This window comes from Hyla sarda, chromosome 7 (genome assembly GCF_029499605.1).
Source record: "Hyla sarda isolate aHylSar1 chromosome 7, aHylSar1.hap1, whole genome shotgun sequence".
NCBI lineage: Eukaryota > Metazoa > Chordata > Amphibia > Anura > Hylidae > Hyla > Hyla sarda.
The window spans coordinates 105,681,389-105,698,918 of NC_079195.1; the positions used below are offsets into that span (position 1 = coordinate 105,681,389).

General features: G+C 42.2%; 1 protein-coding gene across 2 annotated transcripts in view; it reads right to left on the reverse strand.

Annotated features, from left to right (window-relative positions):
* Positions 1-8,398: 8,398 nt before the first annotated feature.
* VPS26A (VPS26 retromer complex component A) overlaps positions 8,399-17,530 on the reverse strand; it is a 35,675-nt gene continuing 26,543 nt past the window's right edge. Inside the window, exon 9 of one of the 2 annotated variants that reach the window (XM_056530308.1) lies at positions 8,399-9,226. In XM_056530308.1, coding sequence (XP_056386283.1) covers positions 9,116-9,226 — 111 coding nt within the window. In that variant the 3' untranslated portion in view covers positions 8,399-9,115. The remainder of the gene's footprint in view (positions 9,227-17,530) is intronic. The other variant, XM_056530309.1, reaches the window with a different exon arrangement.

The window sequence follows — 17,530 nt, forward strand, 5'->3', positions numbered from 1 at the left end:
GCATGCAACCCTCAGCATCATGGTGGTCATGAGAGAGAAGACGGAAAGGGAAGGATTTGTGTATGAGTATATGGACACCGGATTTACCATCGACTGCTGGAGAACCATAAACATGACCCACCCACAACTTTTGCTGTCTCTAAAAATCCGTCTCCTCCAGGTGAGTCTCCTGGAGGAAAACAATATCAGGGTAATGACGTTTCAAATACCACAAAAGTTTAATTTGCTTGTGAGGGGAGTGAAGACCCTTAACATTCCAAGATAACAAAATTAACCATTATATAATGAAGGCTTTGAATCAATCAGTAAGAAAAGAGCAAGGGGGGGGGGGGGGATTACTCTTCATATTGGAAAAGAATACAGCAAATAACACATTAGGAGACAAAGTGCTAGACCCCCAAACAAAAGCTAAAGGATATCATGGGTGAGAGCACCAAATTAACAATAACAGTATGCCTAAAGATAAAAAGGAAAAAATAAAATAAATAAAATAAAAAAAATAAAATAGCCCAAACAGTTACACATGGCCCAAGATGGTTGCCGAGCCATAACCTAGAGGGAAAGAGACTTCTCTTTTTTCGGGCACACAGGTATCTCTTTCCCACACCCCGGCAAGATCAATCCCAAAAGACACACGCTGGGTCAGTTAGGGCACCCTGTCACAGAGGGACCCCCTTGGATAAGAGGGCACACATATAACCACCCCAGTAACATGATCTGAACAGGCATAAAGGAGAGTTTAGAAAATGTACGGTCTGGTGGTAGAAGTACTGATAGTCCCAATAATACTAAACGGCCATCCAGGGCTGGCACGTGACTCCGGGCAATCCCAACAAACTTAAGGCTATGTGTACCAATGGGGCGGGAGGGAAAGGTCTTAATAAGGGGACAGAGGGGTGTTAATAGAAATTGGAATGTTTACATCCATGAAGACCGCTAGAGGTATGCTTCCATAGGGGGAAAGAAGAGCAGGATACCGTACAACTGCAGGTCAGAATCAGTCCAGAGAAGGTGAACGGTCACTGCCAGATGGACGACGTCTCGCTGAGCGACAATGCTTTCTGCCTTCACCGTGATGTGTTGGGTCGCGTTCACCTTCTCTGCCACTTTGCAGCGTCAACTTGAGCCAAGGAATAAGAAGTGGAAGTCCCATCCAGCGTGGAAGGATACAGCAACTGGAAGTGCCTTTTAGCCTTGTACAGTCCAGAACACACCTTGCTGAATGCACGCCTCCTTTTCGCTACCTACACTGATAAATCTTCAAACAATAGGAGACATCTATTGTGGGACTCTAGCGGGGAAGTGCGTTTACGGAACGCACAAAGCAGTTCCATCTTGTCATTGTAATCCAAAAGCTTAAAAATTACTTGTTGCGGTTTGGCTGCTCAGTGCCAGGGTGATTGGAACCGGGTCTCAGATGATGGAATAGGGCCCAGATGGTGTACTCTTTCTACCCTACAGAGGTGAGACAGACCCTGTGCTTTGGGGAGATCCCGCTCACAGAACCACTGTAGTTCAGAATGCAGTACTGACTCGCTCACCCCCACAATGCGCAGGTTATTGCGGCGGGAGCGATTTTACAAGTCCTCCAAGTTTTCACTCACAAAGACCAGGTCTGTCCCTGCTCTGCGCAAGCGGGTCGCCAAAACGCTATTCTCATCTTCCATGGACACTATGCGTTTATACTATAAGTTTTATCTTCACTGCACTTTATATTTATTGCGCTATACTCATTATGTATGTACACATTTATCATACTGCACTATGTTTGTATACGATTGGTACTTTGATCGCATCTTTTTTCCACATGTACACATGTTATTGCTGTTATGTAAATGTATTCACTTTGCATACTTGTTGCGGATGTAACTTCCTGAACCATATTTAAACTGCTTCATTTGCACTGAGGTTTTTTTTTTTTGCAAAAAAAAAACGTAAAAACGCCAATTTTCCCACACAGCGTTTTTTTCAGTGAAAAAACGCTGCGTCCAGATGTTAGCTGCAAGTCAATAGTAAACTGCAAAATGCCAGATTCACTTGACGTTTTTCTGTTTGGCGTTTTTTTTTTTTTTTATCCTTTTGGCGTTTTTCAGCAATTTCCAGCTCAGAGGCTGGATTTTTTACCCTGAAATCGTGGCGTTTTTATTCTTTTTTGGACTTTAGCGATCCAAAAAAAAAATGATGGAGATACCTTATTTTATTAAAATTTCGTAGGGTACCATTAAAAAAAAATATTAAAAAGATACAGGAGTGATGGAAAAAATTGTACCTAACGAAATGTATCTTTTTTATTACGAAATGTTTATAAATTTTTAAACAGGGATCAATTTATGTGTGCGGGCAGGGCAATAAAAATGTAGCCGACAATAATAAAAATGTAGTGTGTGTGTGTGTGTGTGTGTGTGTTTTTCACAATTTTTTTTTACATTTTTTAGGTAGTACTACTATTCCCAGCATGGAACACACTGTTCCATGATGGGAGTAGTACCTGTACTAATTGACAGATTGCCCATTGCGATCCTCCTGTATAATGTATAGATGCGTCCGGCCGCTCTTCTATTGTCCCTGCACAGCCGTATATATACACATATTCATATTTCCCGCAGAGAGCTGTGATTGGTCAGATGGTTCCAGCCAATCACAGCTCTCTGTGAGAAATCGGAATGTGTATATATACAGCGTGCAGGGGACCATAGGAGAGCGCCGGCAGCATCCATACATTAAACCAGAGAATCACAGCGGGTGTCAGGAGTGATACCCGCTGTGATCTTTCCTACTACTACTCCCAACATAGAGCATACTCTGCTCCATGCTGGGAGCTGTAGTACCTGCATTAATAGACAGATCGCAGCGGGTGTCTGAAGTTACACTCACTGCAATCTGTCTATTAATGCAGGTACTACAGCTCCCAGCATGGAGCAGAGTGTGCTCCATGTTGGGAGTAGTAGTGCCTGCATTATGGAAAGATCACAGCGGGTATCACTACTGACACCTGCTGTGATCGTCCTGTATATAGCAGAGATGGAGCGGCTGTATAAATCGCTCACATCCCTGCTCTGCACTATACTCCGGGCCGGCCACTCATTCATTCATCTTTTCCTCAGAGCTGTGATTGGCTGCAACCATCCGGCCAATCACAGCTCTGGGCGGAAAATATGAATGAGTGATGTGAATAGAACATCACTCATAGTACAGAGCAGAGGTGCGAGCGCTGTACAGAGCCGCACCTCTGCTATATTATGGACGATCAAATCGGGTGTCAGACTGACACCCAGGGTGATATGTCTACAGTACAGGTACTACTACTCCCATCATTTGTAAAAAAAAAAAAAAAAACGCAGAAGGGGCCAAAAAAGGCAAATTCCACACAAAGGTAAAAACGCAAGAAAAAACGCCAAAACGCAAGGGAAAACTGTGGCAGTTTTTCTGCCGTTTTTCTGCCACAAAAATCTCAGTGGATTCCTAGCCTGAGAAAGGCTGCTTGCTAGCAGCTGAAACTTTGTGCCTTGCAATTGTGATGGAATAAATGCTATTCACATTTTTTTACCATACTTTGGAGTGCTGCAGTGATCTATTTTTTCCCATATTATATAGTAATTCTTGATAAAATGGTCACTGGCACGCATCTGGATAGAACTATTGTATACTTCCTATATAACATAAGTAACACGTACTAAGTTTCATCAAAATATTTACAGCTATTTGACAGTTTTGCTAAACCATACCTTGAGACATCAAATTATATATATTCTGTGAATATAAACATAGTAATTGGTTAGCAAGTAATTAACATAAAAAATAAATGCACACTTGTCTCCTCTTTGTTACCTGTATGGCATAAAATAATGGTAAAATAGGTGATCAGTTACAGTAGAGGTGCACCACCTCACATATGTCAACTCATCCTATTGGGCCATAGGCACTTAAGGAACAGACTTGTGCTGAGTGCTTCAACACTTCCAGTTGGTGTAGTTGCTTAAGGCCTCTTTCACACTATGAAATTGTTCCGTTTAGGAACTTCCGTCACTATATCGGGGAAAACCTGCCGTTACAAAACCCCTGACGGCCGTGACTAAATAGCATTGCAGCCTATGGGGTTTTGTAACTGCCCGTTTGCACCTGTATATGCCCGTAATTCATTACGGATGTGATACAGTGACGGGACATCGTGGCGGAAAAATTCCTGCATGCAGTAATTTTTCCGCCACGATGTCCCGTCACTGTATCACGTACGTAATTAATTACGGGCATATACGGGTGCAAACGGGCAGTTTCAAAACCCCATAGGCTGCAATGCTATTTAGTCACGGCCGTCAGGGGGTTTGTAACGGCAGGTTTTCCACGATATAGTGACGGAACTTGTGACGAAAGTTCCTAAACGGAACAATTTCATAGTGTGAAAGAGGCCTTAGTTTGCATCACACATAGCTATTCAGCAATCCCTCTCAATGTGTGGGCCTGACATAATAACTAGAAACCCTAAAACGTGTTATTTACATGAAGACGAGCACATGTGGGTTTGTAAGATATTTTATTTAAGGAGTATTTTCCCCAAAACATGTAGATATAAAATACTTTAACAATATAATAAAGCAGTTTATATACACTGTGAATGTGAAAAGTATATTTAGGATTTTTACCATTCATAGAAAAGAAAATACAGACCTACATATAGTGACATTATGCCTGGTAACTAAAAACTAGCAATATACAAATGGTTTATTAATAAGGATATTGTACAGGAAACATACGAATGTAAGCGGCTCGACTTTTCATTTTATAGGCGGCCTGGGTACACATAACTGCAGGTAGGATGCTGTAACCTGCAATTGTGGTTATCACAGCCTTTATACAGTCATCTGTACACAGGCGTCTAGTCCCTGTTTAGGGTACCCTTATATACTGGATTATAATTTATTAGAATCAGGACACAGAAGATGCAAGTGCTATGCTTGTTTAGTGTCAGTTATAAAACGCAAAACCAAAGAGCAAAGCCAAATCACGAATGCCTGAAAAGGATGAAAAGACAAGCGCATTTCTGATTGTAGCAGCAGAAGAGGCATAATCTTATCATAAAATATCATTTTATCTATAACAATTAGGATTTTATATTAAAGAGCAATATATTGAGATTTTTTTCATAATTCAACACAAATTTGTTACATCAGATTTAAATCAAGAACTATGGTGTATACAATTCTATGGTGACATAATTGTACAACGTCATAATGATTTTAGCCTAACTAAAATATACATTCAGGCTTAAAGGGGTTCTCCGGTGCTTAGACATCTTATCCCCTATCCAAAGTATAGGGGATAAGATGCCTGATCGTCGGAGTCCCGCCGCTGGGGACCCCCGTGATCTTGCACACGGCACCCCGTTTGTAATCAGTCCCCGAAGCGTGTTCGCTCCGGGTCCGATTAGCGGCGACCACAGGGCCGACGGCATGCGACGTCACGCCTCCGCCCCCGTATGATGTCCCGCTCTGCCCCTCAATGCAAGCCTACGGGAGGGGGCGTGATAACTGTCACGCCCCCTCCCATAGACTTGCATTGAGGGGCGGAGCGTGAGGTCACAGGGGGGGTGGGGGCGTGACGTCAAACGCCGCCGGCCCCGTGATCGACAGTAATCGGACCCGGAGCGAACACGCTCTGAGGACTGATTACAAACGGGGTGCCGTGTGCAAGATCACGGGGGTCCCCAGCGGCGGGATTCCTGCGATCAGGCATCTTATCCCCTATCCTTTGGATAGGGGATAAGAAGTTTAAGCACCGGAGTGCCACTTTAAGTGCCGTAAAAGAGGTTGTTTACTCTGGAAACTCCTGTATGTGTGTTATCAAAGGGGCACGGTGTAATGTATCATTCCTCTCCCAGTGAATATTTCCTGGTAACAGCAGCGAGTCATGGAGGGGGATCTCAAAAATGACACCTCTTACAATGTCTAGTCTCAAGATCCAAGAATGTAAGATATCTTTGCACTGAACAAATGATTTAGCTGTCCTATGCTTGTAGTAGTAGCCCTAAAGCAGAATCAAAGAGTCAAAAAATTATTTAAAGGGGTACTCCACTGGCAAGCATTCGGAACATTTAGTTCCGAACACTATCTGTGCACTGTGGGTGTTGGCTACGCCCCCTCAATGCAAGTCTATGGGAGGGGGCATGGTGTGATGTCACGAGGGGGTGTGGCCGACCCCCACAGTATGCACACAGCGTTTGGAACTAAATGTTACGCTGGCCAGTGGAGCACCCCTTTAACAGTTTTATTAGTCAGGGTTAAAATTTAATTGGCTTCATCTATGTGGATTTTGCAAGTACTGTAAAAGCCAAAACAGCTCTACAATGCAAAATCCATGCCCACAGAAACTCACCGATCTAGACACCCTTGAGTGAGAGTGGAGAGCTGTACTCAACTTTACTCAAACCTGTTTAAAAGTGCAACTGTGATGACATTTTACCCCCTTATCCGAATAGCAGTATGTCTGTTTACAATAGTAATTCAGTTATACATTTGGGTGCTTTATAACACTTTTGATCATGCCAAAAATCTCCTTTACATCAATGCTGTGACCGCTGTGTGATTGACAAACAGAACCACAGTGCATGTGCCCTCATTTGAGCAAGTGCTCGCTCCCAATGCCCATCAGCTCAGTGGCTCTGAATTATACTAGCAATAAGCAGTCAAGCTGAGGCATCGGGAGCGAGTGCTCGATCAAACAACTTGCTGCAGGCATATAGGAAGAGTGAGGGTGCATGCGCTGAGGACCTGTGTGTCAATCACACAGCAGTCCCAGTGCTAATGTAAAGGCATTGCAAACCCCAGGCCATGCCTATCCGACTGTTCCTGACACCACATAAAAGCTATTTTTATCATGATCAAAGGTGCTATAAAGCAGCTAAATGTATGGCTAAATTACTTCTGTAAACACCTTTGACATACTGCTATTAGGATAAAGGGGTTAAATGTCATGACAGTTACATAGGTGTTGTGGTCATATAAAAATGACCTTATTATGAAAATCTGAGTTAATAGATGAAGATCCTGAAAAGAGCCTAATCTCTATTGGTCATACTGGTGTCTACAAAAAGTGTCACTCACATTAGAGGACCTGGCACAATCATGCATTACATGAACAGCATATTGGAAAAAACACAACAAAACAAAAAAAAAAGGGAGATTTCCAAAGCGGAGAGACCGTTTAAAAATTGGCTTTTTAAAGGGGTAGTCGAGTGGTAAAAAACTTATCCCCTATCCTAAGGATAGGGGATAAGTTTTAGATCACGGGGGCTCCGACCACTGGGGCCCCCCGCGATCACCTGTACGGGGCCCGGCTAACTGGCCAGATAGCGGGTATTGACCACCGCACGTACCTGCCCCTGACACGCCCCCTCAATACATCGCTATGGCAGAGCCGGAGATTGCCGAAGGCAGCGCCCCGGCTCTGCCATAGAGTTGTATTGAGGGGGCGTGTCAGCTGCCGCTTCGTGCGGTGGTCAACACGCCCCCTTCCCGCGGGCTGCTGGGGCCCCATACAGGAGATCGTGGGGGCTCCAGTGGTCGGGCCCCCCGCGATCTGAAACTTAACCCCTATCCTTTGGATAGGGGATAAGTTTTTCAGCACTGGATATCTCCTTTAGTATGGAGATCTGTACAGCATAAATATGCAGCAGGTCTGGGTCTCTTCGCTTCACCCTGTTAAGGATGCTTTCAGACTGACTTTACAGCTACTGCTTTTAACGTTGTTAGTTGTTAAAAAGTAGCTGAAGAAACAATCAATACACATTTTGTGGTCCATAAAAAGGCAAACGCTAAGTAAACTGTAAGCCTTTTACTCAAAACCGTGTCTACCAGCCACCAATACACATTCACTTTGCATCAGCCAAAGGCAATTTAGTGTGAATTGGTGGCACAAATGTTAGATATACTGCCTGTCTGCATCCCAGAGTAAGGCTAAGTTCACACTGTGGAATCTCCGGAATGCATTTCTGCCGGAGATCCAGTGGGTGGCTCTGGGACCATGCGCACTGCATTGCCATCCCCATAGATGCCAATGTAGTTCTAAGCCTATCTTTTGGCAGATCTGTTGAGAAATGCATTGCCGTCTATGGGGATGGCAATGCAGATTGTGCTGTCCTAGCACCAACTGCGGGATCTCCGCCGGAATCTCCATCCGGAGATTATGCAGTGTGAACCCAGCCTAAAAGGCTTTTAATGCCTAGAACCCAAATTGTTGTGCCTTTTCTATGAGCATAAAAACCGTTTCCCAAAAAAAAATAAAAAAATCTAAAAAAAGAATCTTCCCTTTACATCTTAAAAGGGTCATAAATGCAGTGTTTTTTTTTTTGTTTTTTTTTTTAAGATTGACTCCATCTGTTGCAAAACTACAACTCCCAGCATGCCCCGACAGCCTTTGGCTGTTCGGGCATGCTGGGAGTTGTAGTTATGCAACAGCTGGAGACACACTGTTTGAAAAACACTGTTCTAACAATTCATAATCTCAATCCACCTTTAGGTAAATTGGCATAAAAAAAAATCTAAATAATATGTGGGGCACAGGTGAGACAGATCAGATATGGCACATGGGACAAAAAAAAAAAAAAAAAAACATTAAACAAAAACGGACGCACACACAGTAAATGTCTTCAAAATTTTTAATAAAGCCTTCATTTCTTAAGTGAATCATAGGAAATTGTGGACGATTCACAGTAATTTGAGACCTGCCTGTTCAAAACAAATAGAAATGGATTTGCAGAAAGATGAACAATGCAGCAAGTGTATATGAAGACACACACAGAATAAGGCCCTGGTTTCAGTGTACACCAGCCTACATGCATGAGAATACAGTGAGACAGGTTTTTAGCTTGATGCATGTTCTGTATGCAGAATCCCAAAATTAAAAATTAAATGTTATATAAAATGCTAGTCTGAGAAAGGTCCAGTGTTTCGGCAAAAGCACTTGGTATTTATATATGTACAATTGGAATTACATACAGACCCGCAGAATGTTTAGTACAATGAACAATGAACAACAGTGTCAGATGAAGGAAGACAATCTAATGGAGGTTTGGCCTTTTCCTATCTGGTTCTGTCCTTCATCTGGGGTGGCGTACACACTTCTAAATTTCAGGCTCCTCTGCAGAAGCTTGAGGATCGGGGCCTTCATAACGTTGATGGAAATTTGTTCTTTTCCTTATCTTCTCTGGTGCTTTTCTCCACAAAACTATCTCCTGTGGGAAGATTAAGTAAAATAAAAAATACAAAAGATTGAATTTTCCTAATATGAAAACTATCTACATTCACATGTCTCCTAACCCCTTAAATGGTTGCTCCATAGTATATAATTTTTTTTTGCTAGTCATAGGCCTCTCACCACAGCCAAGCCAGAATATATATATATACACACACACATATACATTTATATATATATATATATATATATATATATATATATATATATATACACACACACATACATACATACACACACACACACACACAAAGATGTATATAATAAATAAATAAAAAGTCTCCAAAGCACCCACACTACCTAGATATGTTCCCTGTAAATGATCCTGCCTGGTTTGCATGGCTCCTGTGGCCCCTATTGTCGTCTCTGGCTGCTTGATATCCTTTGCCATCCTTCCCTCTGCTTCAGCGTGAATACATTTCCCGGCAGCCATTGCAGCTCTGCTCTCTGTCTTCCAGCTCCCTCTTTGAGAGCAGCCCCTACCATCCTGCTCAGTGAGTTGAGAGATTCACTGTCTGATTGGCTAAGGCTGCACACACCTCCAGCTAAAGAGGGCATGACTTATCAGTGCAGGGCAGAAACCATGTGGTCTGTGTCTCTCAGGAGGGTGGACAGAGACACAAATGATTATGGCTGGATGGAGTATTTTTTCTCACATCAGGCATGTAAGTGACAACTGAAACAGCTCTATATAGCTAACGAATGGTATTTTACACCATTAACCCCTTAAGGACCAGGCCATTTTACACCTTAGGAACAGAGTGTTTTTTGAACATCTGACCATTGTCACTTTAAACATTCAGATTCTGATTCAGAGATTGTTTTTTCGTGACATATTCTACTCTAACATGGTGGTAATTTTTTGTGGTAACATGCATCCTTTCTTGGTGAAAAATCCCAAAATTTGATGAAAAAAATTGAAAATGTTGCATTTTTCTAACTTTGAAGCTCTCTGCTTGTAAGGAAAATGGATATTCCAAAAAAAAAAAAAAAAATTTTAATTCACATATACAATATGTCTACTTTATGTTTGCATCATACAATTGCCAAGTTTTTACTTTTGGAAGACACCAGAGGGCTTCAAAGTTCAGCAGCAATTTTCCAATTTTTTCACAAAATTTTCAAACTCACTATTTTTCAGGGACCAGTTCAGGTTTGAAGTGGATTTGAAGGTCTTCATATTAGAAATACCCCATAAAAGACCCCATTATAAAAACTGCACCCCCCCCCCCCCAAAGTATTCAAAATGACATTCAGTCAGTGTTTTAACCCTTTGTTTCACAGGAATAGCAGCAAAGTGAAGAAAATTCACAATCTTCATTTTTTACACTTGCATGTTCTTGTAGACCCAATTTTTTTTATTTTTACAAGGGGTAAAAGGAGAAAATGTATACTTATATTTGTAGCCCAATTTCTCTCGAGTAAGCACATACCTCATATGTCTATGTAAAGTGTTCGGCGGGCGCAGTAGAGGGCTCAGAAGCGGCAAGGGGATTTTGGAGAGTACGTTTTTCTGAAATGGTTTTTGGGGGGCTTGTTGCATTTAGGAAGCCCCTATGGTGCCAGAACAGCAAAAAAATTAATAAATAAACAAACACACGGCATACCATTTTGAAAACTAGACCCCTTGAGGAACATAACAAGGAATAAAGTGAGCCTTAATACCCCACAGGGGTTTCACGACTTTTGCATATGTAAAAAAAAATAAAAATAATTGTTTCACTAAAATGTGTGTTTCCCCCCAAATTTCACATTTTTGCAAGGGTTAATAGCAGAAAATACCCCCCAAAATTTGTAACCCCATTTCTTCTGAGTATGGAAATACCCCATGTGTGGATGTCAAGTGCCCTGCGGTCAAACTACAATGCTCAGAAGAGGAGGAGCGCCATTGAGCTTTTGAAGAGCGAATTTGTTTGGAATGGTAGTCAGGGGCCATGTGCATTTACAAAGCCCCCCGTGGTGCCCCCCCCCCCCCCACATGTGACCCCATTTTGGAAACTACACCCCTCACAGAATTTAATAAGGGGTGCAGTGAGTATTTACACCCCACTGGCATTTGACAGATCTTTGGAACAGTGGGCTGAGCAAATGAAAAATAAAATTTTTCATTTTCACAGACCACTGTTCCAAAAATCTGTCAGACACCTGTGGGGTGTAAATGCTCACTGTACAACTTATTATTACGTGAGGGGTGTAGTTTCCAAAATGGGGTCACATGTTGGGGGGGGTCCATTGTTCTGGCACTATGGGGGCTTTGTAAACACACGTGGCCTTCAATTCCGGACACATTTTCTCTTCAAAATCCCAATGGCGCTCCCTCTCTTCTGAGCATTGTAGTTCGCCCGCCGTGCACTTTACATCCACATTTGGGGTATTTTCTTACTCAGAAGAAATGGGGTTACAAATTTTGGGGTGCTTTTTTCCTATTTTCCCTTGTGAAAATGAAAAATTTAGGGTAACACCAGCATTTTAGTGAAAAAAAAAATTTTCCCCCCATTTTCCCATCCAACTTTAACGAAAATTTGTCAAACATCTGTGAGGTGTTCAGGCTTACTATACCCCTTGTTACATTCCTTGTGGGGTGTAGGTTCCAAAATGGGGTCACATGTTAGTGTAAAAAAATATATTTTTTTTTTTACACTAACAGGCTGGTGTAGACCCCAACTTTTCCTTTTCATAAGGGGTAAAAGGAGAAAAAGCCCCCAAAATTTGTAGTGTAATTTCTCCCAAGTACGGAGATACCGCATATGTGGCCCTAAACTGTTTCCTTGAAATACGACAGGGCTCCAAAGTGAGAGAGCGCCATGCGCATTTGAGGACTAAATTAGGGATTGCACAGGGGTGGACATAAGGGTATTCTACACCAGTGATTCCCAAACAGAGTGCCTCCAGCTGTTGCTTAACTCCCAGCATGCCTGGACAGTCGGTGGCTGTACAGAAATGCTGGGAGTTGTTGTTTTGCAACAGCTGGAGTCTACGTTTTGGAAACACTGCCGTACAATACGTTTTTAATTTTTATTGGGGGGGGGGGGGGACTGTGTAAGGGGGTGTATATGTAGTGTTTTCGGTAAGTGGACTCCGGCGCCGGTCCTCTGTCGTTTCCCCGTTCTGCCCCGCCTATTGTGGGTGGGCAGGACAGGGAAAACGAAAGTTAACCCCCCCCCGCCCCCGATCTGCTATTGGTGGTAGTGTCTAGACCACCAATAGCAGGGATAGGAGGGGTGGCACCCCTGCCACCTCACTCCTATCTCTTCAGGGGGATTGTGGGTGTCTTTGACACCCGCGATCCCCCTTATATTCCGGGTCACCATAGACCCGCAATGACCCAGAATCACGCAAATCACAAGTGTGAATTCACTTGCGATTTGCGCCGATCGCCGACATGGGGGGGGGGGGTCTGATGACAGCAGTCACCCCGGTCCCCGCACAGCGGGATGTGAAATTCCCACGGAAGTATGAGTACGTGCCTGGTCCTTAAGAGGTTAAATAGGTTGGTGAGAGGGAAAGGATGGACTATGGGTTTTGTTCCCCAGATTACCCCTTTACAAACATATACACTTTTTCATGTTTTCCTCCTCACCTTCTAAGGCTGCATGCACACCACGTTTGTGCAATACAGTTCCCGTATCAGGTTTTAGAGGAAAAACTGATTCCTCAAAACCGGACTAAACTGTATCAAAACGTGTGTACAAATTTTAATCCGTATACGGTTTGAAAAATGACATCCGGTTGCATCCGTTTTTTTAAGAGAAAAACGTATACGTTTTTAACTTTTCACTCCATTTTGAATTAAGTTTTACTTGTTTGATTGAAATTCCAAGAAAAAAAAAAAACTGTGCAAAGTCAAAAACCTTATGGTAAAAACTGGATGGAACCGTACGCACATACAGTTCTGTACGGTTCCCATTGACTCCCATGTTAAAAAAAAAAAACGTATACGTTTTAATACAGTTTTTCAATTGGACCTAAACCCATGGTAGACTACGGTTTTGGGTACAGGAAAAAAACCTGACAAAACCGTACAGGATGCAAAACGGACAAAACCTGATGCATCTTTTGGCATACGGTTTTCAATGGAGTCAATGCATACGTTTCCCAATACGGTTCCATACGGTTTTCAAAACGTATACGGAACTGTATTGCAAAAATGTGGTGTGAATGCACCCTAAGAGCCATCTCTCTTATCTTATCTATGAAATACATAAGGGCTTGTTTTTTTGCAGGGCCAATTGTATTTTGTATGAAAATGGGAGGAATTTTTTTTTCTTTTTATTAAGAGAAAGGCTTTATTTTTTTATATTTTGGAAAACATTTACCCCTATTAACCCTTTAAGGACCAGGGGCTTTTCTGTTTTTGCACTTTTTTTTTTCCCTCCTTACCTTTAAAAAAATCATAACTCTTAAATGGGCACTGTCACCAACTTTATTTTTTGATATGTTGTAGTACTTATGTACTACAACATATCTCTAATATACTTTTATTATTATTTTTTTTTCATTAAAAAGGTTTAATTTACATAAAAAAACCGGCCACTGAAAAAGGACTGATTTTGGAGTCGCAATCAGTCCTTTTTCAGTTAGGCTGCACTGTCAGACAGGTGGGAGCGAGCACATTGGCTCCCCGGCCACTGGCTGGGAGGCCACTCCTCCCGCACATCGCTGCCGCCGCCTCGTTGCCGCCGCTGTCCCTGCACGCCCGCCGGGGTTGGGGGTGGAGGAGTGAACGGGCTAGTGCCATAGGATGGTGGGAGCTACCCTTTAATTGTGCACCTAAAAATCCACATGATAGCTTATTTTTTGCACTACCAATTCTACTTTGTAATGACATCAGTAATTTTACCTAAAAATCTACGACGAAATGGAGGAAAAAAAATAATTGTACAACAAAATGTAAGAATTTAAATTTTGTAAATTTTAAGGGCTTCAGTTTCAAAATTTTTCTGTAAAAATGACACCTTCTCTTTATTCTGTAGGTCCAGATGATTAAAATGATACCCTACTTATTTAGGTTTGATTTTGTCATACTTCTGGAAAAAATCATAACTCCATGCAGGAAAATTAATACGTTTAAAATTCTCATCTTCTGACCCCTATAACACTTATTTTTCCGCGTACGGGGCGGTATAAGGGCTAATTTTTTGTGCCGTGATCTGAAGTTTTTAGCGGTACCATTTTTTGTATTGGTCTTTTTGGTAGCTTTTTATTCATTTTTTCATGATATAAAAAGTGGCCAAAAATGTGATTTTGGAATTTTCTTTGTGCGTACGCCATTGACTATGCGGTTTAATTAACTGTATATTTTTAGAATATGGACATTTCCGCACGCGGCGATACCACATGTTTATTTTTATTAACAGGGTTTTTTTTTGGGGGGGGGGGGGGGAGGGAAGGGGGGTGATTCTTACTTTTATTAGGGAAGGGATTAAATTAACTTTTTATTTAAATTTTTTGCAATGTTATAACACTGCACAAACTGATCTTTGACATTGATCATTGTTATCCCATAGGATAACATTGATCAATGATTCTGCAACTTGACTGCTCATGCCTGGATCTCAGGCGCGGAGCAGTCATTCGGCAATCGGACAAATAGGAAGGTAGGGACCCCTCATTGTGTGCTCCAGCTGTTCCGGACGCCACGATTTCACTGCAGCTGTCCCGAACAGCAGAGTGAGCTAGCCGGAGGTAGTTTACTTTTACTTTAGACGCAGCGATCAACTTTGAATGCCACGTCTAATGGGTTAATAGCGCGCGATCAGTGCCGTGCGCTATTAACCGAGGGTCCCAGCCGATGTTAGAGGCCGGGCCCGACCCACTATGACACGGGGCCAGGCCGTTATAGAAAGGGTGCGGACTCAGGGCGTACAGGTATGCCCTGAGTCCTTAATGGGTTAAGCCCCTCTACATAGAATAGGTCAGCAGATAAGAACCATTTGTCCCATCTAGTCTTCCCAATAATCTGAATCCTATGAATAGTCCCTGGCCCTATCTTATATGAAGGATAGCCTTATGCCTATCCCATGCATGTTTAAACTCCTTCACTGTATTTGCAGCTACCACTTCAGCAGGAAGGCTATTCCATGCATCCACTACTCTCTCAGTAAAGTAATACTTCCTGATATTACTTTTAAACCTTTGCCCCTCTAATTTAAAACAATGTCCTTTTGTGGTAATTTTTCTTCTTTTAAAATGTGCTCTCCTCCTTTACCGTGTTGATTCCCTTTATGTACTTTTAAAAGCAATCAATTAGATGCCGAATGTAGGCTGTATTAGTAAAATTACTACAGCAGGCACGGAGGCCTAGTACAATTTTTTGACTGACATAGTAACCCATGGGCACCCTGCGATCTTGTTGCGGGGGTGCTGATCGGACACCTGACAAGTGATTGCTGCACTTAAGAGATTAAATGAGTGACAGCGTGATCACTGATGCCAGTCACTGACAGCGAGTGCCGGCTGCTGCTAACAATTGGCATCTGCCCTCTATGAAGTGAGTACAGCTTTTGAGATTGCTTCATAATGTGTTAGGACGCAGCCCATTTTGGCCTTAAGGACACAGAAAATTTTATTTTTACGTTTTCAATTTTTCCTCCTTGCCTTCAAAAAATCATAACTCTTTTATATTTTCATCCCCAGACTAGTATGAGGGCTTGTTTTTTGCGCGACCAGTTGTCCGTTGTAATTCCATAACTCACTTTACCATAAAATGTATGGCGCAACCAAAAAAATACTATTTGTGTGGGAAAATTCAAAAGAAAACAGCAATTTTGCTAATTTTGGAAGGTTTAGTTTTCACGCCGTACAATTTATGGTAAAAATGACGTGTGTTCTTTATTCTTAGGGTCAATACGATTAAAATGATATCCATGATAATATACTTCTCCATTACTGTTGCGCTTAAAAAAAAAAATCACAAACTTTTTAACCAAATTAGTACGTTTAAAATCCCCCTATTTTGAAGACCTATAACTTTTTAATTTTTCTGTATAAGTGGCGGTATGAGGGCTCATTTTTTGCGCCGTGATCTGTACTTTTTATTGATACCATATTTGCTTATATAAAACTTTTAATACATTTTTTATTAATTTTTTTGGGAATAAAATGTTCTTAAAAAAAGCAGCTATTTTGGACTTTTTTTTTTACGTTCACGCCGTTCACTGTACGGTATCATTAACATTTTATTTCATTTTAATAGTTCATATATTTACGCATGCGGCGATACCAAATATGTATATAAAATATTTTTTTTAACACTTTTTGGGGGTGAAATAGGGAAAATGGGGCAATTTACGTTTTTATTGGGGGGAGGGGGTTTTTCACATTTTTTCTTACTTTTATTTTTACACTTTAATAGTCCCCATAGGGGACTATTTAAAGCAATCACTTGATTGCTAATCCTGTTCAGTGCTATGTATAGGACATAGCACTGATCAGGGTTATCGGTCATCTTCTGCTCTGGTCTGCGGGAAGGCAGATCAGAGCAGAAGACTCCCGGAAGACAGCAGAGACAGGTGAGGGGACATCCGGCTGCAGTGCTGGAAGATCGGATCGCCGCGGCAGCGCTGCGGGCGATCCGATCATCCAATTAAGTGACCGCGATGCTGATCGGTATTGATCACGGCATCTGAGGGGTTAATGGCGGACATCCGCAGGATCGCGGATGTCCGCCATTACCGGCGGGTCCCTGGCTGCGATCAACAGCCGGGACCTGCCGCGCATGATCCGGGCCTCGCTTCGATGCCCGCGGTTATGCTTAGGATGTAAATGTACGTCCTGGTGCGTTAAGTACCGCATCACCAGGACGTACATTTACGTCCTTCGTCGTTAAGGGGTTAATGGAGGTCTGCGCCAAGGGTTTCTCTTATGGACGATCTTCAAATTAGGGATCGACCGATATCGTTTTTTTAGAGCCGATACCGATAATCGGTGGAGGTTAGGGCCGATAGCCGATAACTTATACCGATATTCCGGTATAAGTTATCGACTATTTATCCCCCCGAGACACCGCTGCAAGGTAATTGCCGATACCGATAATGCCAAAAATCGTGATTATCGGCCGATAATATCGGCCATACCGATAATCGGTCGATCCCTACTTCAAATTAGTAGTGGGGATAATCTCTAGCAAATATCCTGCACAAGTCCTATTAAAGGGGTTTTCACACCTAATATTCCCCATCAGTCAGCTGTCCTGCACAGCCACTTAATTGGTAGCTGTGCTGCAGTAACACATCTTGGCTGCTACACAATGTATGATTCCTGATCTGTAAATTAGCATGTAGTA